The sequence below is a fragment of the Rhinolophus ferrumequinum genome, chromosome 21, assembly GCF_004115265.2.
Source record: "Rhinolophus ferrumequinum isolate MPI-CBG mRhiFer1 chromosome 21, mRhiFer1_v1.p, whole genome shotgun sequence".
NCBI classification, from domain to species: Eukaryota; Metazoa; Chordata; class Mammalia; order Chiroptera; family Rhinolophidae; genus Rhinolophus; species Rhinolophus ferrumequinum.
The window spans coordinates 50940102-50966392 of record NC_046304.1 but is presented as its reverse complement, the minus strand read 5'-3'; the positions used below and the strand labels follow the sequence as shown (position 1 = coordinate 50966392).

At 42.6% G+C, this 26291-nt stretch overlaps 1 protein-coding gene across 6 annotated transcripts in view; it reads left to right on the top strand.

The window, feature by feature from the left end:
• RNF157 (ring finger protein 157) overlaps positions 1 to 26291 on the top strand; it is a 66266-nt gene that overhangs the window by 6871 nt on the left and 33104 nt on the right. For 4 of the 6 annotated variants that reach the window (XM_033090627.1, XM_033090624.1, XM_033090630.1 and 1 more), the window contains exon 2: positions 9230 to 9348. In XM_033090627.1, the coding sequence (XP_032946518.1) occupies positions 9230 to 9348 (119 nt within the window). Of the gene's footprint in view, positions 1 to 9229; positions 9349 to 10757; positions 10795 to 19557; positions 19657 to 26291 lie in introns of those variants that run through there. The other 2 variants (XM_033090626.1, XM_033090628.1) reach the window with 2 other exon arrangements.

Genomic DNA, 26291 nt, shown 5'->3' with positions numbered 1-26291 from the left:
ATTACCAAAAGAATAAAAAGAGACTAACACAATTGGAAGCAAAGTATTATCTGAGCTTCTTTATCAGATATCATTAAGACCAAGTTCTAGAGAAATCTAGATATCTCCTGTAATTGTATAATAAGCTTTTGCTAAAATCCCTGGAAACAGGGTTGCCAAACTGGATCATCCTGCCACCTTTTTTGTATGACTTTAAGGTGGTGTTTACATTTTTAAATAGTTGGTGAAAATCAAAATAGCTTACGGGATATGAAACATGAAATCTAAAAGAAAAGAAAACACCTAGAATTCCATGCAAAAAACCTAATAGAACTAATAAACGAGTTAGGAAGGTCGCAGATACAAGAAAACATATAAAAATTGATTGTCCTTTTATACAGAAGCAGTAATCTGAAAACAATTCCATTCCCATAACATCAAAAAGAATAAAATTCATAGGAATAAATTTAACATAAGAAGTATAAGACTTGTACAGTGAAAATTCTAAAATGTTGCCAAGATTGATGCTTTAAGAAAGTTTAAAAAGATCCAACTAAATAGACATTTTATGTTCATGGATTGGAAGACTCAATATTGTCGAAATGCCAGGGTTCTCCAAACTGATCTAAAGATTGAGTACATTCCTGTAAAAATCCCAACAGACTTTTTTGAAGAAATTGAACAGCTCATCTTAAAATTTATATGGACATGCAAAGGATCTAGAAAAATGAAAAAAAATTCACACCAAAACGTATACACAAATGTTTATTCATAGCATGTTCTTCACAATAGCTAAAAGGTAGAAATAACTCAAATGTCCATCAGTTGATGAATGAAACAACTAATAAGTGAAATGTAGTAAATCCATACAATGGAATATTCTTTGGCAATAAAAAGGAATGAAGTATTGATATTGGCTACCACATGGATGAACCTTGTATTAATGCTAAGTGAAAGAAACCAGATGCAAAAGGCCCTGTATTATATAATCCCATTTATAAGAAATGTCCAGAAGAGACAAATCCATAGAAAATATAAAGTAGATTAGTGGTAGCCACTGGCTGGGGCAGGAGGAAATGAGGCCTGACTGCTAATGGGTTTCTTTTTAGGGTAATGAAAATGTTCTAAAATTAGGTAGTGGTGAATAGTTGCATAACTCTGAGAATATACTAAAAAAAACCTTTGGATTGTGTACTTTCAATAGGTGATACTGTGGTATGTGAATTACATCTCAATAAAGTGCTTTTTAAAATGGACCATAGACCTACATACAAAAGCTAAAACCATAAAACCTCTAAAAGAAGATACGAAATAAAATATTTGATTCAAATTGGGCAGAGTTCTTTGATACAATACCAAAAATGTAATCCATGAAAGAAAGAACTGATAAATTGGATTTCTTCAAAATTGAAAAAGTTTCTGCTTCCAAAGACAATAATATTAAGATGAAAAGACAAGCCACCTCTGAAAGAAAATATTTGCAGATCACATAGGTAAGGAACTTATATTCAGAATATCAAGAACTTTTACAATATTAAGAAGACAAACAACCCAATTTAAAGATGGACAAAAGAGTTGAATAGACATATCACCGAAGAAGATGTAAGAATGAGTAATAAACACAGGGAAAAGATACGCAACGTCAGTAGTTAGGGAGCTACAATTACAACCACAATGACTTTACACTTCACAACCACTAGGATGGCTCAAGTACAAAGACAACATCACGTGTTGGTGAGATGCAGAGCAATTGTGATCCTTACGTGTGGCTGATGGGAATGTAAACTGGCACAGCCACTTTGGAAAAGAGTTTGACAGTTTCTTGAAAAGATAAACAAATTTATCTTATGATCCAACAGTTCCACTCCTGTGAATCTATCCAAAAGAAATGAAGACACGCATGCCCACAGAGGCCTGTGCCAGTGTCCATAGCAGCATCGCCCCTAATAGTCAGCAAACTGGAAACAACCCAGAGGTTCATCCACTGGTGAGTGGATGAACAAAATGAGGTGGGTTTATACAATGAAGTACTAGTCAGTAATTCCGAGGGATGAACTACATGTCACACAACACGGGCGAACCTCAGAAACAGCACGCTAAGTGAAAGAAGCGGAATGGAAGACTAGTAGGAGTCCATTTATATGAAACGGCTAGAAAAGGCCAGTTTACACAGATGGAAAGCAGAGCAGCGTTTGCCCAAGGCTGGGATGGGAGTGAGAATTAGCTGTGAACAGACACGAGGGAACATTTTGGGGTGGTGGGAAATGTTTTCAACTAGACGGTGTTGATAGTTACCCGAATCATTGAATTGTGCAGTGGATGAATTCTGTGCTATGTATATTATACCTCAATAAAGCTGCTTGGGGAAAAAACAGTGCAGAGGGGTTTATGCCAATTGAAAACAATAAAGAGAAGAGCTGGATCACGAAGCGTAGGGTTCTTGGGAGCAAATCCCTCTGAAGGCAGGACTCTCAAATAGTCCAGTGCGGACAGTCCCGCAGTAATGGCCAGTGTTCTCGGGGGACGTAGAGAATGGTGAATAGATGAGTTCTAGAAAGGTAGTGAGAAGTAACATTTGGGAGGTGGGGAGCAGTCAGATGGAGAGGAACTAAACCGTGTCCTGAGAAAAATTTCTCTCTTCGAGGTATAGGTTGTAGGGGGAGAAGCCTGGGCGCGTAGAGGTTTGCGAGGGAACTCTTATTACCTGATAGATAGCCTCCTGGAATCGAACTGGAAAAGGCTGAGGTCTGGATGAGGATACTTTGCACAAAGCACACGTTCAGTGTTTCCATAGCTTTCATGGCTATGACATTTTCAGCTTGGGTGACCAGAGAAATGAGGCGCCATTGACAGAATTGGCAATTGGGGGCAGAAACTGCTTTTACAGCGCGTCCCAAAGGTCAGCTGGGGCTTTACTGCTCCTGAGGATGGAGGCAAATTAGAAATCTCCCTCGTCTTCAGGATTGCGGAGTACAGACTTCTCATGAGCCCGGCCAAGTTTCTGTGGGTTCCCAGCTGCCCCGGGCTGTGACCATGTGGGCTCCTGAGCACCAGCTGTCTGTCTTTGCCCCCCTACAAATGTGACATCAGGCCATTCTTCACTTTCCATTCCCACGAAGTATTCAAATTATAGGTTCTACTAAAGATTTGTGGAGGGTGATGAAGTTGGGGCTTTCATTGTAGAAATACAACTAAAGGAATAAGCATCGTTAGCCTAAACGGTACTGCAGGTAGGAGTTCCACTGGCTCCTAAGCTCACCACCCCCAGCCTTTTCTCTGGCTCAATGTCTCTTCCCTCCTCCCTCTCCTTTCTTTGACTCTTCGAGCCACTCTTCCATCTGGGAAGAAAAACAAATTACAAAGCAGTTTGAGTTCCATCAGCAGGCAACCAAAGTACATATGCCCTTGGTGTGACTTTCCAAATCTATGTAGCTTATTAAGGTATATTCCAAAAAAAGATTATGCCTTCGCATAGAGGAGTTCTGGTGCCATTTCTTAAGATAAGAGGCCCTTTATTCCACCTTCCTCCAGAAGAAAAGGTTATTCATTGCGTTTCAAGCAAAAACGGGATATCTAGGTGAAAAGATAGGGCAGGTGGTTAAAGATTTGGACTGAAATTCCAAAGAAAGATCCAAGACAAAGGTTTGGGAGTTGAAACTGACAAAGGAGAAGCCAATGTGTATTAATTGCCCACGGGGCCCAGCCAACTGCACACGCCTTGATCCCAACAACAATCCTTTGAAAGGGGTATTATTACTTCCATTTTGCAAATAAAGAAATCAAAGCTTAAAAAATTTAATTTGTTCTAGGTCTCACCACTGGTAGATGGCAACATCAAAATCAAATCCAGCTCTGTTTTAAGTCAAGGCTTTTGCTTTGATTCTATGGCTGGGGGAGGAGGGGACAGAGAGAGAGAGAATAAAGAGAGGATTGAACTCTCAGACATGTCCGTGTTTACGGCCTGGGCGAAAAAGTGCAGCAAGTGAAAGGTAGGAAGAGGCTCAGAACTGTGAGAGGTCTCGGAAGCCAAGGAAAAAAGAGCCTCACAAATGAGCATTGAAGTCTGCTGAGAGTTCCTAAGGTGAATGAAGGGTGAGAAAAGACTGATGGCCTGGTTGGTGTTCCAGAGAAGTTTCAGTAGAGTGATGGAAACTGTTGTAAAGATCTGAGGATGTGGAAGGGAGAAGACAGAAGATGGATGGACGAACGCGTGGATGGCTGGATGGATGGATGGATGGACGGACGAATGCGTGGATGGATGGATGGATGGACGGACGAATGCGTGGATGGATGGATGGACGGACGGATGGATGGATGGATGGATGGATGGATGGATGGATGGACGGACGAATGCGTGGATGGATGGATGGATGGACGGACGAATGCGTGGATGGATGGATGGACGGATGGATGGATGGATGGATGGATGGATGGATGGATGGGCGGGCGGGCGAGTGGGTGGATACTAAGTTGTGGGAGATGGAACTGTTTTGTGTATTTGTTTTTTAAGTTGGGGATCGAGAATATGCTTGTAGAATGAAGCTGGTAAAACGCCAGTGAAGAGAGAGGAACAGAAATTTTGAGAAAAAGGATGGTTGTTGATGAGCTCTCGAGGAGGTAGAGGCAATTGGAAATGGGAACTCAGGTGAAGAATTTAACCTGGGAGTGGGGAAGGAGGAACACCTGCTTGAGCCTGAAGGCTACATGGATGGGAATATACGGAAGCCGTAAGGTGTAGAAACTTTTGTAATGGAGGAGGCTTTTGAGGGAGTGACGCAAAGTAGAAGGAAGGTGGGTAGAAGGGTCAGGGTTGGGGGCTTGGGAATGTGGGAGAGGTTTGGATCCATTGATGTGGGCCTCGCTCTAAATACTGTAAAGCAACAGTTGTTAAGCTCTACTGTACTGGTTCAGAATAGAACAGAGTCGGGATCTAGGCATAAAAATAGCATTTCACATTAGCAGGCAAATGGAATATTCAGTAAATGGTGCTAGTAAAGTTTCCGATTTGGGGAGGGGAGAGCTTAAACCCTTACCCACACAGTCTGCAAGGACATAATTCCAGATGTAGAAACAATCAAATGGCAAAAATCAATCAACCAATCAATCAGTGAGTCAGGACATCCAGGGGGAATGTAGTGTGATCGTTAAGGGCACACACAGGCTCTGGAATAAAAATCACTGGCTCTGGGGCCTGATGCTGCCTCTTCTCAGCTGTGTGACCTTGGACAAATTACTTAAATTCTCTGTGCATTTATTTCCTCTTCTGTAAAATGAAAAGTTTAATAACATCTACCTTACAGGGTTGTTGTGCGGAATAGCCTATGGAGTGTAGTTCAGGGCGGGTATGGAGTAAGCCCTGCATAAGAGCTTCTCCTTCTGTAGTCAGTGAGAACGACGAGGTCAGACCACAAGTACAGACGTGGAAAGATGCCTTCAGTACATCAGGCAAAACAAACAACTTGCAGATCAGTGTGCGTAACTTCCCAATTAAGTGGAAAGACAAAGCAAAATAGAAAGCCTGAATATGTATGCTTACATATATATAGAAAAATCTGGAAGACCACACATCAGTTGTGAATAGTGGAGTTACTTCTCATGGACTAGAGCTGGGTAATCACTTTTTAAATTGCATACTTCTATGTATTCATTTTTTTTTGCAAAAGACATGTATTGGGTAATTTTTTAAATAAATAAAAACGTGAATAACAAAAGCAGTGCTGTAGCATTAGAATCGAGTTGAATGGTCAGACATGTTAAAAAAATTTTTTGTTTTTACTTTTCTTTTTCTTTTTGTGACCTAGAGCTCAAAGTATGTTATACAATATAATATTATATTAATTGCAGGTGTACAACATAATGATTAGACATTTATTTACTTACGAACACCATCCATAGTTATTACAATATTTTTGACTGTATTCCCTGTGTTGTACTTTACATCCCCGTGACTGTTTTTATAACTGGCAATTTGAACTTCTTAATCCCTTTCATCTTTTTTTGCTCATTCCTGAATATCAAACTCATATTTGTGTTGGTCATTCTGGGCCATACTTTATAGAGATTTTTCCTTGATATTTATTTTAACTGTGGTAAAAAAAAATACATAACATTAAATCTTAAATTTTTAAGTGTACAGTTCAGTAGTGTTAAGATCACTAGAATTTTTTTTCTTGCAAAACTGAAAATCTATACCCATTGAACACGAATCTCCCCTTCTCCCTCCCACTCATACCTTGTGTGTTAAATATAATTTTGGAGATGTGTGTATGATGTGTCTTCCCTTTTTCCCCACTTTATTGAGATCTAATTGACATATACACCGTGTAAGTTTAAGGTATACAAGCTGATGATTTGATATCTGTATGTCTTGCAAAATGATCACCACAAGATGTGTCTTCTTAAAACCCCCAAAGAATCCTGAATATGAGTTTTGGTTAAGAAATTATGGCGAATAATGGAGAACTTGCACTTTATGTACTCATCATGTATGTCTTTTCCTATTGGCAAGTAGGCAAAAAAAGTATTTTAGGGGAGTTCTTTTTGCCCTGCCATTTCTGATGTTAGAGCGCAGTTCACGCTAAGTAGTAAGAATGTGCACAAACTGCCCAAAAGGCATTTTTCTCCGGGGCTGTTAGTGTGTTTGGTGTTAGTGTCTGCTGATGTGGTAGCCGTGCGAGACTCCACTGATTTGGCCCTCCAGACAGCTGTACCCAGGCTGCAGAGGGTGGATTCGCTCTTTGTCAGTGCTATGCTTCCCCGAAAATAAGACTGAGCCAGACCACCAGCTCTAATGCGTCTTTTGGAGCAAAAGTTAATATAAGACCCGGTCTTATTTTACTATAAGACTCAGTCATATAATATAATATAATATAATATAATATAATATAATATAATATAATATAATATAATGCCGGGTCTTACATTAATTTTTGCTCCAAAAGACGCTTTAGAGCTGATTGTCCAGCTAGGTCTTATTTTTGGGGAAACACAGTAGTCTAATTGGGGCAAGTTATTAGAGGGGTCCATTTCCAAGAAAGGAAAAAGCAAAATTTTGGTTAAGTTTATTTTTCCTTTTAGCCGATGAGGCTTTCGTACTTTAAGTGCACCAAGGGAGACCAGCTTTACAAAGGGACTTGGCATTGACCCTTCTAACGGAATGAAAAATCCTTTTCTCATCTGTGAATATTGACCCGAATTTTAGTCTTTTTATATTTGTGCTCTTGATTTTTAATGCGAGGCAAAACTACAATTAACTCTACACTGCTTTCTTGGCAATTACTTTTAATATTATGGCAAAAAAGGGAGCACTTCCAATAGAACCCTGTCACCTTCTTAACCCTTTAGCCCCCCAAGCCATTAGTGGTCTTCTCTTGCTAGGATCCTGTAAGCTGACTGTCGGTGGATTTCATTGTCCCCACATCTGTCACCTGACTACTCACTGTGTCCCACTGGACTCAACCTGTACAACTCCAGACACCACACCTGCTTCTTCCCATTCTTTAGTCACGGCTTGGGCAAGCCATCCAGCAATGTAAAGTCTTTAACTTTTCGAATTTCACCTAATGTATAATAAATCTGTAATTTTTAATGCATAGAAAATATATTTTACTAAGGGCCCACAGTAAATGACTTACATTATTGGAGATGGCTGTTGCTATTCAAGGCACGTAGGCACCTCCCCTCTCTATAAATTATACACTTGGAAAATAAGGCTAGTAAGTGCTGGATGTAAATAATTGATAATTAAGCTTTCCTAAATGCCGAATTGCACAGTTGTGTCACTGCAGATGGCTGCTCGTTGTGTTTTTAAGTTTTGATGGGGAACTGTCGAATTCTTCTGATTGCTTTGATTTTGGCTGCAGTTATTTGCTAATTTTTTCTTTTGTTTAATTAAAGAATTGCCTCACTTTGTGGTGAGTGATGTTATCCATGTTGTTTTGTTTGAGAAGTATTTCTAGACTAGAGTTCCATGTATAGAAAATCCAAAATTGACTATGTGGCTCAGTTTTTTTGTTAGAATTTTCTTCTCTGTCTTCTTTCCTATGGCTTCGTCACCGGCTGGAAGTGCTGAATCTCATTTTTTTTTTTTTTGAGTTTGCCATAAACCTTCAACAAAAATTGAAACTGATGTAGGGAGTTTAATCTGTATCCTCACTCTATAAGGCATAAAGAAGCCATTTGCCACAAGTTGTTTGTATTAACCCAAGAATTGTACGGTATGAGAGTGATAAGGTATATTACAGTCTGAGCCCACGTTGGACAGCTTACCTTCAAGGGAGAGTCAGATTGTAGGAATTTGGGTGGAGTGATTCGTTTAATTGTCAAAGTTGGAAAGTATTCCCAGGTGGAATTGGCAGTGTTACCTGAGCCTCCTCTGGTGACTTACCAGAGTCATCGCCTCCTGGAGCAGTCCCTCGGTCAGTCTGGATGAGGCTGGTGGGAATTCTGACCTTGACTGCTGATTGCATCTAGTTATTGTAGTGTGGAGCTGAGGCCCTGCCGTGACTGCCGTCCCCGCAACCTTGGCCGTTAGCACTGTTACTGAATTTGAGTCACTGAGGGTGGGCGTGTGCACGCATGTGTCTTTCTTTCATAACACTTAACGGTTATCCAATTGAACTCCATAATCTGTGTGGTAATTGGTAGGTAAAGTCAGAGACAGCTGTATTATTTACATTTGCATTTTCCTATGAATCATTTTGAAGCAAATATGAAAAATGAAGAGCCTTCATCGTAGGGGTTTATGGAGGCATACATATGGTATCAGTGGTACTGAGACTTCTGTGTGTAGCTATGAGCTGGCTTATGAAAATCTGGGCAGAGAATTGTATGTGTGTGTGTGTACACATGCTGATACTTGTGGTTAAGATTCCTGAACACACATAGGACAGAGAATAACCACTTAAAGTTTAAAGAAAGAAAATCAGGAATGAAATACATGCATATATTTATTAATGTGCGTTGTGGGGCCTTCTCGTGTCTTGACTGGTGGTATTAGAAATAGATCACAGTAAAGATTTAATTAAGAATGTGCAGAGGAAAACAGTGATCTATTTCACGTTTGGCATCTTGGGTTCTCACTGTTATGATTTTACTTATTTTGTGCCGTTGTCCCACATCAAGAGAAGAAAGCTCGCCTGGGGTGAGAAATTGTCCTAATTATTTGTTTCAAGGACTAACATTTTTCCAAATCCGCACTTTCACTAGGCTTAGTTTAACTGGTCTCCATTCCATCTTTCTCTCTCTCTAGGAAGCTATTTCGCCAGCCACTTCATCATGGGAGGAGAGAAGTTTGACTCCACTCATCCTGAAGGTTACCTGTTTGGAGAGAACAGCGACCTGAACTTCCTGGGGAACAGACCAGTAGCGGTATGGGTGTAATCTATTTACTTCCACATGGGGCTAAGTGACCACTTCAAACAGTCATACAAATACGTTTGTAATCGCTAGATCAGCAGCGGTGGTGGCTTGGTCTGAGTTGAGAGGGGCCGTGGCAGCCCCCTTTCTCTTGCTAGAGGAGCTGTGTTTCCTGGCACTAGAGGGTGAGCTGTGGAAAGGCTACCAGGGTCTGCCCGAGGGTGAGGGCATCTCACAAATCCTGATCTCCCAATGATTCTGGTCTCCGCCTAAATGCCACCTCTGCAGACAGCCCTTTCCCAGCGCCGCTAGTTTGCCCTCTCTTGCTCTTTTTTCTGCTTCATAGCACCTTGTACCATATAAGCTTTTATTTCTCTGTCTCGCCCTCTGTTTGTTAACTGCCTTCCCCTCTGGACTGTAAATTTCATAGGGCGAGGACTATTTTTACTGTTGCACTCCTGCACCTAGAACAAAGCCTGATCCGTAATGATAGCCCTTAATAAAGATTTATTGAATGAATGGCTGGAAAGTTTCCCTTGATATGTGAGTTGGTATTAGACTATGTCTCTCTCAGTTCATTCAACTTATTCCATAAACTTTTACGGGGCATTTTCTCTGCACCCAGCATGAGGCTTTGTAATAATAGCTGCCATGTGGCTCTTGATTGGCTACTATGTGCTAAGGAAGGTCCTAGAGACCTTTCAGACATTATTCCTAATCTTCATAAATACCCACCTGACAGAGGATTTATTATTCTTTTTGTATTTTTGTTTTGTTTTCTTTTTTTCGCTTTCTTTTTTTTCTTGGAGGATTTATTATTAATCCCATTTCGTAAGTGAGAGAACTGAGGTTCTAAGAGCTGTAGCGTGGTGACAGTGAGCATTTACAGCGTACATACTAGTGCCGGGCACTGTTCTAATAAGCCTTTTATATAAAAATTTCCTAAAGTCCCATAGCTAGGTCTGCCAGGCCACAGATCAATGACCTTTCTTTCCACTGCTTCTTGTTGCTTCAAAATATCATACCTTCCTCTAGAAGTTCTCAGTTTAGTGGGGCAGGCAAAACATATGCACGGGAAATGTTTAAACAGCAATAAAGTTCTGAAGTCATTGGATTCTGTACAAACTGAGACTGGGATTGGGGATGGCGCGGGCGGATTGCCTCGTTGCTGGAGTTAGAAGAGGTGGTGGGGGCATTCACGGAGGCTTTGGAGAATGGCTGGGTTTTCAGCAGCCGGGTGGGAAAAGGGCTTTCTAGGAGTGCAGCGCAGGCCTAAAGGCATTCCCGTTTTTGGTGAATCAGCAGCACTTACTGAGAGCAAACACCATGTACCAGGTACAGTGATAGGCGCTGGGGATACAAAGCTGAAATGAGCATGGTTTTTTCCTCTCTGGAACAAACAAGGAAACCAGTCTGACGGGAGTGGACATTTCCTGATGGCGAAAAACAATTGGAAAGGTAGGTGGGGGCTCCCTTCCCTCGAGAGGTTTTGACTTTCTTCTGTTGGCTATGGGAAATATTGACAATTTTAGGCAGATTGTCAGACCTGGAGAAATTGGTTGGGTTTTTTTGTTTGTTTTTTTCCCAGGAAGAGTAATCTGGTGATGTCTTCCATCTTGAGCTTTAATTATTAAAAAACAATTTTGTTGTTGTTGGGTGTCTTGTTTTTCTCCTTTTCTCTCTGTAGTGACCCTCTTCTAATTCTTTGCCAACTTTTCAAAATACCAATTCCTTTTTGTTTCAAATTAAGTGATGCCAGATAATACTTGTCAAATGCCTGCTCTTTGGTTTTGCTATGACTACCTTAGCAATTAGAGTAGAAAGATCTTTTTTCTGTGACAGAGCCAGGTAAGAATTTTTCCTCACGCACAGAGGGCAGCTCACACGTGGAAATGGCCCTTTCTTCTTCCATGGACTTCCATTTACATCCATTTACATTGCTTCCTTTCTTTTTTCTTTTCTCTGGTGTCAGAATAGTTTTTTGTTTGTTTGTTTGGTTGGCTTTTTTGTTTTGTTTTTACTTTTGACCTTCTCAGGCCATAAAGATGATTTTTAAACGGGTCAGTGCTTCTTTAGGTTTCATTTTGAGGTTTCTGCTGGCTGACAAACTTTCCCAATTTAATTGCGGTGTTTACATCTCTCCGTGAGCCTGTGAATGAGCTCTTCCTGAAGCTCTGGACAGCAGCCTTGACCTTGACCTTGAGCTGGAAGCTTTTTCCCAAAGGAGCATCAACATTGGCCTTTTTGTTGTTGTTTTTTATGTAATAATCACGTTGTACAGAGCAGATGTTTTCAACAGACATTATAACTTCGTGTTAAGAAAGCAAATCAAAGTAATTTCAAATAGGTAGATAGAAATAGAGTAGGCAAAACGAACGTAGTACATTTCCCTTTTCTCTCCCCATGTGTTATTTAGTAATAATAATAATAGCTAACATGTACCGAACACTCACTGTTTGCCTGGCGAGGTGTTCCAAGCTCTTCAGACGTGTTATCTCACTTTTGTCCTCAACACCCTAAAGAGGACAGTTCTCACGTGACAGGTGAGGAACAAGAGGCATGAAGAACTTAAAGGTTGCAGAGCCCTCAGTGATTGAATCAGGATTTGACCTCAAACGTCCAGCTCCAGAGCCATTTCTGCTGTCAGGGCAGGTGGGCTCCGGAACTGGCCCCCGTCCTGTCTGTGGCTCTGTCTGAGCAGACTAAGTGCAGTTTGTCAGAGTCGGAGCGATGTCTAAAAGTAGACAGAGTGGCGACGACATGTTCTCTTGGAGTCCCTCTTGAGACAGTGCTCTTGGTGTGTAATTCCATCTGCGGGTCTGACCTCTGGCTTTGCCATCGTCGCCATCACGCTTGTTAGGGGAAGGCCCAGTGATTGGAGGTGGACTCGCAGCTTGAGTTCTGACGAAGTGACTTCTACTCTCTAGTAACATGTCTCCGGTATCAGTAAATGAGCGTCAAGTTGCAGGGCAAAGAGAACAGCCTTTTTTTTTTTTTAATTTTATTGGGGAATATTGGGAAACAGTGTGTTTCTCCGGGGCCCGTCAGCTCCAAGTCGTTGTCCTTCAATCTAGTTGTGGAGGGCGCAGCTCAGCTCCAAGGCCAGTCGCTGTTTTCAATCTTTAGTTTGCAGGGGGCGTAGCCCACCATCCCATGTGGGAATTGAACCGGCAACCTTGTTGTTGAGAGCTCGTGCTCTAACCAACTGAGCCATCCGGCCGCCCGAGAACAGCCTTTTAAGCCATCCAGCAGCTCTGCTTCCCAGAGAGAATGAAGATGGGGGTGGAATATGTTGAAATAAATTGCTATGTAAAATAGAAATGCCATAGGCTTCCTGGCCTCTGGGACATGTGGCATTTCCTGCATTTCTGAAGGATCGGAATCATTCGATGGAGCTGTCACTCCACCTGTAGTTCTTACTGGAGCACTACTGAGCTAGGTAATCAATCCGCGAGAGTCAAATTGATTATCAAGACTTAAGGGTCACATTCAAACACTTAGACTATAGGTACACTTACAGAGATGGTTGAAAGAGAGGATGGAGTCAAGATTTCAATTTTTTTTTTTGTACGTTTTACCATTAAACTCTTTGCAACCTTGGAGAGTCTATTGGTCAGGTTCTCAAATTACCCAGTTGGAACGTGGAGATAGTTCTGACTTCAGAGGAATATAATGCTTGAAAAATGCCATGACACTGCTGGGTGGAAAAGCCTGGAGCGCTGTTAGTTATACCCACTAACCCTTCAGGTTGGCTATATCTGCAGCTACTGAGAGTTCTGGGGGGAGAGAATAGTCACTGGTTTTTCAGTAACTGCTCTAAGTGGTGACCAGGACTTCTGCAGGACTTTCTGCTCTGGTCCCTGCGTGGGGGAGCCATGACCACTGTGTTTGTACCTCCCAGTTATTAAATATCAAATGGAGACCACCCCTTCCCTTCCGGAGTGGTGGAAGAGCTGGGGCTGATTTTTCACTCCTTTATCGCGTCAGATCTTGTTTTGTAGGTAAATTAATGCTAAAACTCGAAGCTATTTAGAGGCTCGGTGAACTTGGATTGTCAGAGAATCAAGTGATACTTTGACTCTCCCCAAGTTCAGGTTTCTTCTCTCTGGAGGAAGGTAGTGCAGTTTTAGTCATGTCCTAACCCTGCATCACCTTATGCGTCCCGTCGCTGGGCCCCACTGACACATTGCTCCCTCCTCGTGCTCTCTGCAACCCGGGCTGCACAGCTGGCCTTCAGAACCAAGCTGCACACAGGAGGGCTTTTCTTTTTCCTCTAAGAGAAGTAGACCCAGAAGTTGTACTTAAACCCAGTTTCTGTACATTGAAACCTTTTATTCACATGTGTGCAGGGAGAGCAAGTGATTTCAAGGAAATTGACAGCATATTCACTTGCGAAGTAGAGTTTTGCACAGAGAGCTTTGTGTCCGTCGTCGTGCTGTTCATTCGTTCTGTGAGTCAAATGTTTATGAGTCGTACACTGTGCTGGCTATCGGGAACACTCTGATGAGAAGCTTTGGCTTGCAGTGTGGGGGTTGGCAGATTGCCCCCGACTGATGGATTGTGGTGAGTTCTATGGGAGAGGCTGGGCACCCATTCTGAGAGATGAGCCCTTGAACTTGGAGGAATGGGCAGGATTTCCCAGGCAGAGATCGATCGGGAAGGTCATCAAGGCGGAGTGAGCGAGCGACAGGAGGAAGCCCAACAATGCACAGATGCATGTTGTGTGTCTCCTCCACGCTAACGTTCTGCTGCGACACTCATTTACTTTTGACACCAGATGTGTGGGTTTTCTGCTTGTCGGGAGGAAATTGTTAAATAAATTACAGTGTGTCTATCCTAGGAACTGGTATTCAGCCAAAACTTAGGTAGCTCTGTATCCTATGGCCAGTACCACATCATTTACCGAAAAAAAACATGATGCTATATATCGGAGGGGCCAAAGAAATGTACACAAGTGGACACTTTGATCAACGTTGCTCAAGCAGTAGTTCGCCGTAATCGGAAGTGTCTGGACGCTGATGGGAACCACTTTGAACACCTCTTGTCATTGCAGAAGTCAGACGTGACTTGTATTCATCTTTTGGTATCAGTATATATTGAGTATTATAATTTTAATCATTTTTTCCTTTCTTAAAATGTATATACATTTTTTTGAAACTCTGTATAATGTAGAGTCTGATTTCATTTCTGTTAAAACTAACTGCATATGTCTGTGTTTGTGTATTTGTAGTTAGAGGTGCACAAAAATACATAAGAGGGCATCACATTTTAACCTGTCGTAGTGATAACTCTTGGGGGTACATGTTCTTGTTGTTTGAGTTTCCCCAGTGAACACGTTTTCCGTTTTCATTTTTTAATTAAACACATTTTCGCATTATTTTTAAATTTTTAAATTAGTTTTGGGGGTACAAAATAAGATAATGATTAGACAGTTACACCCTTCACAAAATGATCACCCCAACAAGTCTACTACCCATCTGACACTGTGCATTAGCTATTCCAATACAATTAAACGCATTTTAATGTTCTTAACAAATAGAGAAGGGACTGCTGCTGAGCAGAGGAAGGAAAGAGGTCTAGGAGAAGGTATAGGAGGAGGAAAATTAAGGAAGTTCATAAAATAATGAGTTTAATTTTTTTTTTTCCGTGAACTACAGAAAGCGTGGTGACCTGCTAAGGGGGCCTGGGAAGTAGCTGGGGGCTTGTGGCAAATGACCAAAATATCAGAATAAGCACGGTAAGGAATAGAGCCAGGTAGCTTCATCCTCTCGGAACCTTGGCTTCCTTACGGATGTGGCCTGCTTTTTAACAACCTGAGAGAAAAAGGAAACCCAGACTATAAAAGAGCTAAACACGGGAATGAATATTCATACTTTTTAAATGCCTTAGGGCGTTACAGACAGTTTTAATTACGGATTTAAAAACATAGCATTCTTATAATACACATCTCCCTACTGCTAGGCTCTCCCAGAGGTGGTCACCCAGCTTGGTTCAGTAACTGGTCTTCTCAAGCTTTTCTTTTTTTTAAAAAAAAAAAAAATTTTTTAATTGGGGAATATTGGGGAAATGTGTGTTTCTCCAGGGCCCCTCAGCTCCAAGTCCAGTCGCAGTTTTCAATCTAGTTGCAGGGGGTGCAATGCAGCCCACGATCCCATGCGGGAATCGAACCGGCAACCTTGTTGTTAAGAGCAAGCGCTCTAACCAACTGAGCCAACTGGCCGCCCCTCAACCTTTTCTTTTATCTTCAGGGCTTTTTGTTAAGTGGAGACATCATGCATATAACCTAGAATTCCCCGTCTTAACCATGTTAAGTGGACAGGTTGGTAGTGTTAAGTACACTTACTGTTGTGCAACCCACTCCCAGAACTCTTTTCATCTTGTCAAACTGAAATCCTGGACCCATCGAACATTAATTCCCCGTTGTCCTTTCCCCAAGGCCCTGGCCAGCACCCTTTTACTTTCTGCCTCTATGAATTTGGCTACTCTAAGTTCCTCATATATGTGGAATCTTACAATATTTGTCTTTTAAGTCTGGCTATTTCACTGAGCATAAAGTCATCAAGGTATATCCATGTTGTAGCACACGTGTGAATGTCAGATTTTCCTTCCTTTTGAATCTTAAGTAATACTCCATTGTCTGGATGGACCACGTTTTGTTTATCATTCGTCCATGGTGGACACTTGGGTTGTGTCCTCCTCTTGCTGTAATGAATAATGCTGCTGTGACATGGGTGTTACTCGGGTTTTAAGGCATACATCGGGCTTAGGAAGAAGTGATCATTACACTTTAGAAAAGTATATCAATGAACTTATTTTAGTTCTTCAGTTTGGAAATGTAGCTTGTGTTTTATTCTTACCCAAAAAACCCCCAAAAAACCTTATCCCATTTATGTTACTTTGTAACCTTAATAAAGATGAAGACATTATTTCAAATGCCTTCTTCTAGGGAAAGTTGCTTCATGCCACTTAGTGAATACATATTGAGTTTATAAACAAAGGCTATTTTGCAGTGTGCAGGTAACATGATAGTCATATTTCCAAATAACCAAATTATAGGCTTGAGTCAAGAGTTAGGGTTAACTTTTTCTTGATTCCAGAGATACCATGAAAAAGCTGATTACTTTTATGTGAACAGTAGGATAGATTTTTGTTGTTGTTGTTAGGTAGATAAAAGCATAAAATATGAGACTTCACAGTAATTATAAAGTTAACTACACCTTTGGAAAATAAGTTATAGCATAAAAAAGACAACTTTGAAAAGCTAGTTGGGTGTGAGCATTTGCTACTGGCCATATAAAGGGGATTTTATGTGGCTTCTGTTCTAGGAGTTCTCTGCCCCAGACCTGCTGTATGGAGATGGGTTTCTGTAGTAGATGGATCATTAGGTGGATGGGGGCCAGTGTGTGAGCAGGTGACCGTGGGACAGAGGACTGTGAACCGTGTCACCGAGCGTAGCTACCCTTCCCAGACTGAGGCACCCATGACGAGAAGGGGTGCTCCAGAAGAACTCAAATCAGTTGTTATGTTCACTCCCCACGCCTTAACTTTCTTTTTTGAAAACAAGAAACAACTGCTTTTAATTTACTTTCTATTGTTTTGTTTTCGTTTCACTTTTTAATTGTGAATTGTGAAATATTTATATATAAATGTATAAACCATATATCTCCATTTAAAGAAACTGTAAACAAATACCCTTGTAACCACACCCAGATCAGGAGGGAACACACCAGCACGAGACGTTGTCATGTACCCACTCTGATCACAGCTGGGTGACTTTGTTGAATGGCAGCTTTATGGAGATGTAATTCACTGTGGGTGTCTCCATGGTTGAGCGACCATCTTTTCCTTTGTAATTAAGTATCTTGGGGAAGAGAGTTTGAAACTACTACCTAGATCTTTATTTATTTTTTTTAATGCAAAAAATGGCAACTGAGTTTGCTTCTTTCCTTAGCTAAAGATGTCTCGTTGGCTGAGGTTGGGGAGGTAGGACGTTCGTTGTGCGTGCCAGCTTCCACAGTGCTTTGCGGTGTGAGACAGGGATCATGGTCGTATCTGTCTGGCATGTAGGCTTCTGGGTTTGCCCCTATGGATTAAAGTGATGGAAAGGGATTACAGTGTGACCTAACATTATGGGAAAGGAAGAAGAGTCTCGGGGAAGAAACTTGGTTGGAGATGAATGAACAGTTTTTAGTGGCTGTTAGCCTCGCAGGTTACCTTCTCTATAGCAACATTTCAAAACTAATTCGGATGGTAAAACTACACTAGGAGAAGGAAATCATTTCTTCTTCTCTGTTCTTCCCATAACTTGGTTTCTGTGTGCGCTGAGCAGACAGTTTTCTTTAATAATCATTAGGCCTTGCTCACTGTCGATCTTTTCCCCTGTTCCCATTACACAAATCATTGGTCAATTGACTCACTCAGTCATTCCTTCATTCAGTTAACATTTTATTGAACACCTGTGATGCTCCATGATAAAGTTACACACTAGGGATTCAAAGACAGACAACACGTAATCCCTGCCTGAAGGCACTTCAGCCAGGAAACACCAGCAGGTCGGAGGAGGGCTGATGAGCCAGGCCACAGACATCTAGCCAAGGTGAGGTCTGTGCACTACAGGTGAGTCAGCATAACCAAAGTGTAGGGTCCGGAGGGGAGTGAGGGGGACGTAGGCTGCGGAGCCAGGCCGAGACCACGGGGTCTTGCATGCCTTCCCGCAAGCCTTGGGTTTGTATCCTGTAGGCATGGGGAACCATTGATGGGGTTGAAACTGGGGGTCATGTAATACACGTCTTGAAAGATCACTCAAAGGACAGTGTGGCAGATGAAATAGAGGGCCGAGAACAGATAAAGAGCAACCAGTTGTCTGAATGGGACCTGACGGAAGTCTGATGTCAGGGAGCGGTAGGAATGGAGAGGAGGGCCGTGGTTCGGGAGGCGGAATCCCCGATGGTGACCAATAGAAGAGGGAGAGTCTGGTCTTTGGTCATCAGAGTGTCTTCCGGGCCCTCCCAAAGGACATAGCGAGCTGGTGGGTTCTCCCGTTTTATGAGGCAGACCCATTTGAGCATGCCTTCTCTTCTAAGCCTTTTGATCTTCCCAAGACTGCTATGTCAGTTCTGGAATCATTTAGCCCTGGAATCCAGGCTCCCAAGAGGTCCCCTCCCTAGCACGTATTAGACCCAGGGCCCTTGCCAAGGTGTTAATTCTGTGTCATGAGAGCATGTCCCCATAGCAACAGGCTCTTCCTCCTCCCGCTTTATATTCCACGCCCCTTGATCCAGCACCCTCAGGATAGACTTCACACACACTTCCAGATCCTGCCAGGGCATGTGTTAGCCTGGTCCCATGGCATCTTTGGCATAATAACCCCCGCCCCTCTTAGCAGGCCCAGCAGGCCCTGGTTGAGTGATACAGAGATTTGACCCCAATTTTGATCTGGCGGCCAGGAGGGAAGATGGGGGCAGGTCCTTTGTAGGGCAGGCAGTGTCTTGTAAGTACTTGTCTTGTTTGAGTCCGCTGTGTAGTTTTCAAGTGTGTGTGTGTGTGGTGCCTCTATCTTACAGGGAGAGGGCGTTTGCTACTTTGCAGGCCCCGGGAATCGGGGCTCGTGGTTCTCGGGTAAATATGCACAGACGTCCCCATCTCAAGCCTTAGAGTTGCCTCCTCCCCCAACAGGGCCTGGCTTTGGCTTGGTAGACTTGCTTGGGCTAAGAGTTCAGACTTCTTTTGAGTTCTGCCACTCCTTACAATTAGGTCCTGTGCTTGCAGGAAATGAGTGTCTTTAAAATGTTGCCAAAGGAGGCTGGCTGTCATACTTGGCTTTAAATGGTTGATGGCTGTATCTGAGACTGTCTTTTTCCATTTTCAATAAATTCTTCATAACACCCACCTAATTCCACAGTCCTGAGGATAACCGTTTTCCCTGTACCTCCTGTACCAGAGACGGTAAGCCAGCCAGAGCATGCCCGGCCACATGTCACATCACCATAGCACTCCAGGGACGACACCCAGTGATGGGTCCTCATTGCCAAGTGGCTGGTGGGTGACCTACTTCCAAATTCCACCCGCAGAATCCACTTCCTTAGGCAACTTCTGGTACCACGTGGTTTAGCTCAGGCTCTCTGGAAGCAAAACTGAGTTGGAGATCTTTATGAAAGCTATTTGTTGAAGGAATACTCTCCGGAGAAGGCGAGTACAGAAGGCAAACGGGGCAGGGGAGCAAAAGTAAGCAATGACATGCCTGTGCCAGAGACTCGCCTCAGCCTGGTCCCTCAGGAAAGCTTTGGAGTACGACTGGTACCAGAGTCACCCCATGTGGAGGTAAGGGGGCGGCCCTTGGTATGCCCCGTCCATGAATCACTGGCTGGTGGCTGTCCTGTGGGGTGTGATGAAGGAGGAATCAGGGGGCACTGTCACAGACCAAGGACTCTCGTTCCTCCTTCCTGGAGAAGGAGCAGCAATGGATGGGCTGTGTGTGGCCAACGTTCTCAGCAGCTGGGGGACAGGAACGGGCCTGGTGAGGGGCAGAGGTGGGGTACATCATTCCACATCCCGTATACATGAATGCCCTTTTTAATTGAACAGTATACCTTGGAGGTCATTCTAGACCCATTTATGTAGGGCTGGCTTTTCCTTTTTAAAAATTATGTTTATTGACGTATAACAGCCACACGCAGGTGATTTTCACAAAGTGAACACACCTCAGTGACCAGCATCCAGATCAAGACAAAGACGGTGGCTAGCCTCCAAGAAGCTCCCGCTGGTCCCCCTTCCAAGCACTACTCGTAACCCAAGGTATCCACGATCCTGGTTTCTCTTCTGGTTTGAACTGGGTGTAAGTGGAACCATGGCGTATGTGCCCGTCTCTGTCTGGCTCTTGTCACTCAAAATGTGTATGAGACGTTCTCCGCGTCGCATCATAACGATGGTTTGTTCCTTCTCATTGCGCAGGTGTTCCACGCACGAATATAGCCCGGTTTCCCCTCCCGTTGATAGCATTTGGCATTCTATTGTGTGGCTGCTTTAGCTATGAGGAATAGCGCTGTTCTGAACAGTGTATTATATGTCTTTTGTGTATCTGTGAGGAGTGTTTTTAGCAGTGGCATTGCTGGAGCACAGAGTCTGCTGTAGTAGATACTGCTAAACAATTTTCCAGAGCGATTGTGTTAATTTTCCTCCCACAGCGGGCTTTAGAGTCCCCGGCACCTAGTGTTTTCCGTCTTTTTCATTTTAGCCATCCTGGTGAGTGTACAGAATTAATTTTCATTTTCCTGATGACTTGTGTAAATAATTTATTACATAGAGTAGAAAGAGCATTGAATAAACAATATAATTTAGGCTTTGAAAGTGCAGCTACAAGGGTTTTCCTTCTGTAAAATTTTTAAAAGTTTTTCAAAATAATAGCTGTAATATGACCTTGTGCAAGAAAGTAATTTGTTGTTTCCCTCCTAGATTTGCCACGGGGCTCTTAATTGTCCCTTTTTTGCATTCATGCGTCCGTGGTGTTTTCCTTTATGGTAGCCTGCAGTTGTGCAGGAAGCTCTGAGTGAGCCTTGCAGAGTTCAATAAAACTGCAGTATTTCACGAGGCACAAAATAACTCAATGTGAGTGAGGTCACGCCAAACCTGACAGGAGAGAGAACATTCTGCTGAAACTCGAGCTTTTTACCTTTAGAGAATTTCTTATTACTCTGCATTCAGTTCCAGCTGTCGTAATTTATGTTTTCTTTTAACACCAAAGTCTCGCTTGAACTGGAAGGAAATCTAGTTGTGTCTAGGACGATGCAATCACGAAAGAGGGAAGCAGGGCATTTATGTCAGGACAATTCAGAATAAGAGGCCTTTGTCTTCGGATTTAAAGAGCTGCTTAAATCTCCCTCAGACATGTCCTGCTTTCAGTGGGGCTGGCAGTTATCTCAGGCTGCAGTGGATTTTGCTGCGCTCCGCACCCATCATACCCTGAGCTCTGTCCCCTCCTTCTGATACAGCAGCTGAACACAGTGATCTGTGCGAGTTGAATGAGGCCTTTGGCTGTTTTATTTAAGCTTTGTAAAGAATGTGTCTTGTCATTCTGGAAAGGGCAAAACTATAGGGGTAGGAAACAGATCAGTGGTCGCCAGGGACAGGGTGGAGGAAGGGGTTGACCTCAGAAGGGCAGGAAGGAACATTTGGGGGAGACAGAAATGTCCTTGATTATGACGGTGGTTATCTAGCTGTATTAGTCAAAATTCATAGAACTGTACAGTAAAAAGGGTGAATTTTACTGAATGTAAATTATACCTACATAGACCTGACTTTAAAAAATATATACTATATATGTCTTGGAAAGGAGCGGTGGTTCACAGACGTGCCAATGTTCTCTGAGGCCTGGTCCCCACAAAGCCCAGGGATCCCTGTCTGTGGTGTGTGCCACTGAGATGCCCAGGCGCTATGTGTGCACATGGCAGTGGGCGGGTGGCAGGTCAGTGTTGCTTCTGCGTCACAGTGCTCAGCCCGCTCCCAGCTGCTGTGTTGGTCTCTGGGCAGGACAGACCGTCCCTCGCAAGCCCGTGCTTCATTTCCTCCCCTGGTTTGTGACTGTTTACAATCGCCCTGCGGAAGTCACATGTCTGTTAGACAGCCCGGATCACAACAGACAAGAGGCCAGCTTGCATCACTCTCATTTTATGTTAAACAGAGTCTTCCATTTCCTTTTCATCATAAACTGAGAGTCTCCAAGAGCCTTCCAGTCACTGTGTTAAGGATTTGTGTGTCTCCACGGGGGTTGCTGTTCCCAAGATGTTAAATTCCAGTGGAGTGTGGGGCGGAGTCACAGTAATTCTCCTGGGTCACAACAAAGTGAGACACGTCCCAACTGTATTTCATCCAAGAGCTTTGGGAGTCATCGATAAGACATACTTATCTAATGGCTGGTATTTCACTTGTACAGTCTTTTTTTTCCAAGTATTCAAAATGATATTGCAGGTAGAATTCTTCAAAGAAGGTAAAATTATCACTAATGATAGCCACTGATAGTCACTAATGATAAACTGTTGGTATGACTTTCAAACATTATTTCCTTGATCAGAATCACCCTACAAGATAGACAAGGGCTGTGAATCCCATTTTATAAATGAGGAAACCGATGCCCAGGGCTCACCTGGCAGTGGGTGTGAGAACCGAGGCAGAACCTGGTCTTCCAGCCCCTGGTGTTGTACTGCTTTCACGAAACCATTTCCTTCTCCTGTTTTGCACACAGCTCATTGGCAGGACCAGAGTGTCTCAGCTTCTAAACTTAATAAATGTGGTTCCACAAACTCTTTATTTAAAAAAAGACAAACCCACAAACATGGCAGTCTTTTTTCCAATTATTTTGTGACCATTAATTGTGCCAGCCTGCCATTTAGTCTGAGGGGCAAATGTTCGAAATCTGGGGCGTCACCACCGCATGCTGTAGTCTTCCCGAAGACCTTCTCATCCGTGCATTCTACGGATATCTGTTTCTGTCCTCTACGTTTGCTGGTCTAACTGCTGCGGGTCAGACAAAGACGGCTCCCCCGTGGATTTTTGCCCTCTAATTTATAATCTCGCAGGAAAATCAGACACATACCCACATAAGGGGAAGTAATAAATGAAGTGTAGACAGCCTTACAGAAGCTCTGAGAAAGGAACTTTATGACATAAGTTTTGCTGACTTGGAAAATGCCACTAAACGCTTGAACTTTTGGTTTGTTGTTTAATGTTATTATGTTCCTTCACAAACCAGAACACAAAGAACTCTGATATTCAGCAGTGAAACTAAAGCACATGTTGTAGGAATTTCCTCGAAATTTCTTTGAAACATACTGAAACTTGGTGTACGTACTCTCACCTCTGTTTCCTGTTGTACACCCCATCTTACGGGAAACTGTACTTATTGGTGTTGCATTTCAAAGAAAACTTTGGTTAACTTTTTCAGCTTTTAAAGAGATATAGAGTGGCCTTAAATTCTAATGAAACTATTCTACAAAAGTCTATAAAAGTCAAAGACTTCTGGATCACATAGCTTAACAGTTGGTCACGTGTAAGTAGCATCCGTAAGCAGCACACTTATTTCACTCTCCAAAATGGTCTTGCCAGGCCAATCAACTGAAATAGTAGCCCTGATTATTACAGAAATTAATCCGACGAGGTTGATCTTTACAAGACAGCACTGATAAGCAGGCTTTGCCGTAAAGGTGCTGTAATTATAGACTAGAATGTAGTACCTAGCCATATTTTCCATTTATTAAAATTTTAAACGCTGTAAACACCAGAGGTGTATCTACTAATCCATAACTGACATATTTTTAAAGGAAAGAGGGAGAACATGTCGTTAGCCTAGGAACTTAATAGAAGTTATGATAAGAATAAGTCCTAGCAGGTGACATTTACAGTCTACAGAGTTCTTTCACAGTTAACAATTAAGTTGTTTCCCAACCCCAAACCGCCCTCTAAACTTGGGCTCTGTGAAGCTGCTGGGACTCCAAGCGCCACGTTTCCCGAACAACGCTGTGTTCTGCATTAATCTGCCAATAGGGGGCGCTAGCGGGCCTGCAGGGCGGAAAGAGAAAGGGTAGTTCACCCAACTCAGAAGTTTGAGTCCCAGTTTGGGCGGGTGCTTCTAGGATCTGACAACCCCAAGCTCTCCCCTTGTTCTCTCGGCCCTAGGACTGATGGCTGCTTCCTGCCGTTTCTCTCTCTCCCTCTCCCTCCTCTGTCAGCTCAGTGTCCCCTTGTGCTGTTTTAGTTCTTCAATACCTGTTTAACCAGTTCCTTATTTTAAATTCTCTCCATGAAAATAACTGGTGTGGTTTCTGTTTTCCTGACTGGACCTTGGTTCATACAGGCTTTAATCTCACAAATTGCGAGGTAGCGATTATTAAGCCTATTTCACTGCTAAGGAAGTGGAGAATTACTAGGATACAACGATTAGTCTAAAGTCACACAACCAGTCATACAGGAGCTGAGACCTACACCTTTGACTTTGAGATCCTCTGCTTTCCATTTCATCTCAGCATTCTTCTTGCAGAACTTATTTTTTTAAATAATTTGATATAGAAGAATTGCACAGATAGTAGGGAATTCCCATATACCCTTCATGCAGCTTCCTCTAATGTTCACATCTTACATAACCACGGTATATTTGTCCAAACTAAAAAAATTGGAAAAACTACAGACTTTATTAGGGCTACACCAGTTTTTCCACTAATGTCATTTTTTTAGTTCCAGGATCTAATCCAGGACACCATATTTATTACCTGTGGTTGTCATGTCTCCTTCATCTCCTCCAATCTCTGACAGTTTCTGGGGTTTTCCCTTATTTTTCATGACCTTGACAATTTTGAGATGTACCGGTTAGGTATTTTGTGTTTTCTGATGTTGTTTTGTGATTGGAGCAGGGTTGTGAACTTAGGGGAAGAATGCTACAAAGGTGAGTGCGCTTCTTATAGCATCATATCAGAGGCACATAGTAGCTCATGATTTATTACTGGGGATAGTGACCTTGAGCTCTTGGTCAAGGTGGAGTCTGTCAGGTTTATCCACTGCAGGTCTTTTCCATGATTTATTTGTTGGAAGCCAGTCACTAAATCCTCTTGCTGAACTTTGACTTCCCACTTAATTGTGGGGTTGTGCCTTCTTGACAGATTGTTAAGTAGAGCTTTAAAAAATCCTTGTATAATTGTCACCCCAATAAATTAAAAAAAAAAATCTTTGTATGAATGGCCAGTCAGAGACTATAAACCCAGGAACGAGCTAGTGATGTTAGAAGATTCAGCCATGTAGTACTTCTGGGGAATTACGATCTGTTGCACCATCTTTGCTTTGCCCTGTGTTTAAACTTGGAACTTGGCTATTTTTAGCCTCAGGAAGCTTATGGTTAATACTAGGACACCTATTTATTCTTGATGAACTGGAATCACCTCTGACAAGCCCCGAAAGATGATCAGAAGCCAAGGGTCTTAGCAGCAGGCAGGAAATCGGTAAAAAGAGGCGGCTGCTGAGACTAGGAAAATTGGAGATATTGAAGGATGTGACTCAGGAAAGGACACTTACAAGGATGGACTGAGATGTGGTAGGTGACAGATGTGGAGGGATGCAGAGATCTCAGGTAGGAGGCCAAGGAAGGGTCGGGGATGGAACACAGGATGAGAGAACTGCCAGTGACATAAATCAACCTTGGAGTTGGACTCTGAACATGGTGTATTGTGGATATTTGCATTTTGTCTCTGAGATTCACCATCTAGAACGTAATAGTTATATTAGGCTTCTTTGGGAAAAAAATATGTGTTGTATATTTTTAAATACCTATTTTGACTGGTGTTTGCCTCTCTAGGCATATTATTTACATACAGTATCAGGCATCTCAAAATATCTTACTTGCAAATGGATTCTTATTTGTGACCTGGGTTATGAATTTCCTGACCACATGAAATCCGGAAGTCAGGCATCTAGAATGGAGTGCTTATCTGAAAGGACTAGTTTCTCTGACCATTAGTCATTATTTTATTTATTTTTAAGTGTGTTTTTCCAGGGCCCATCAGCTCCAAGTCAAGTAGCTGTTTCAGTCTAGTTGTGGAAGGCATGTCTCAGTGGCCCATGCAGGGATTGAACCGGCAACCTTGTTGTTAAGAGCACCACGTTCTAACCAACTGAGCTAACTGGCTGCCCCCATTAGTCTTATTTACTTACCACATTGCTGGAGGGAAACGGTGACTGTCTGCTTGACTAAAAGCACATCTTTTTCCCTTTTAATTCTCCTAAATATTAGGTGGTGTTAGGCAAAATCCTTTGTATCTAAAAGCAGCTCATTTTGAAGAAGGTACTTTTACTTTAGAAGCTCAGTGTGATTGGGTATTTTATCCTGCTGGCAGGGGCCTGTGTCTTTGGGAGGGCTTCCTATCAGTGAGGAACCGGAAGTTGAGTAGCTTTCAGTTGTCGTCAAAGCAGTCCACATA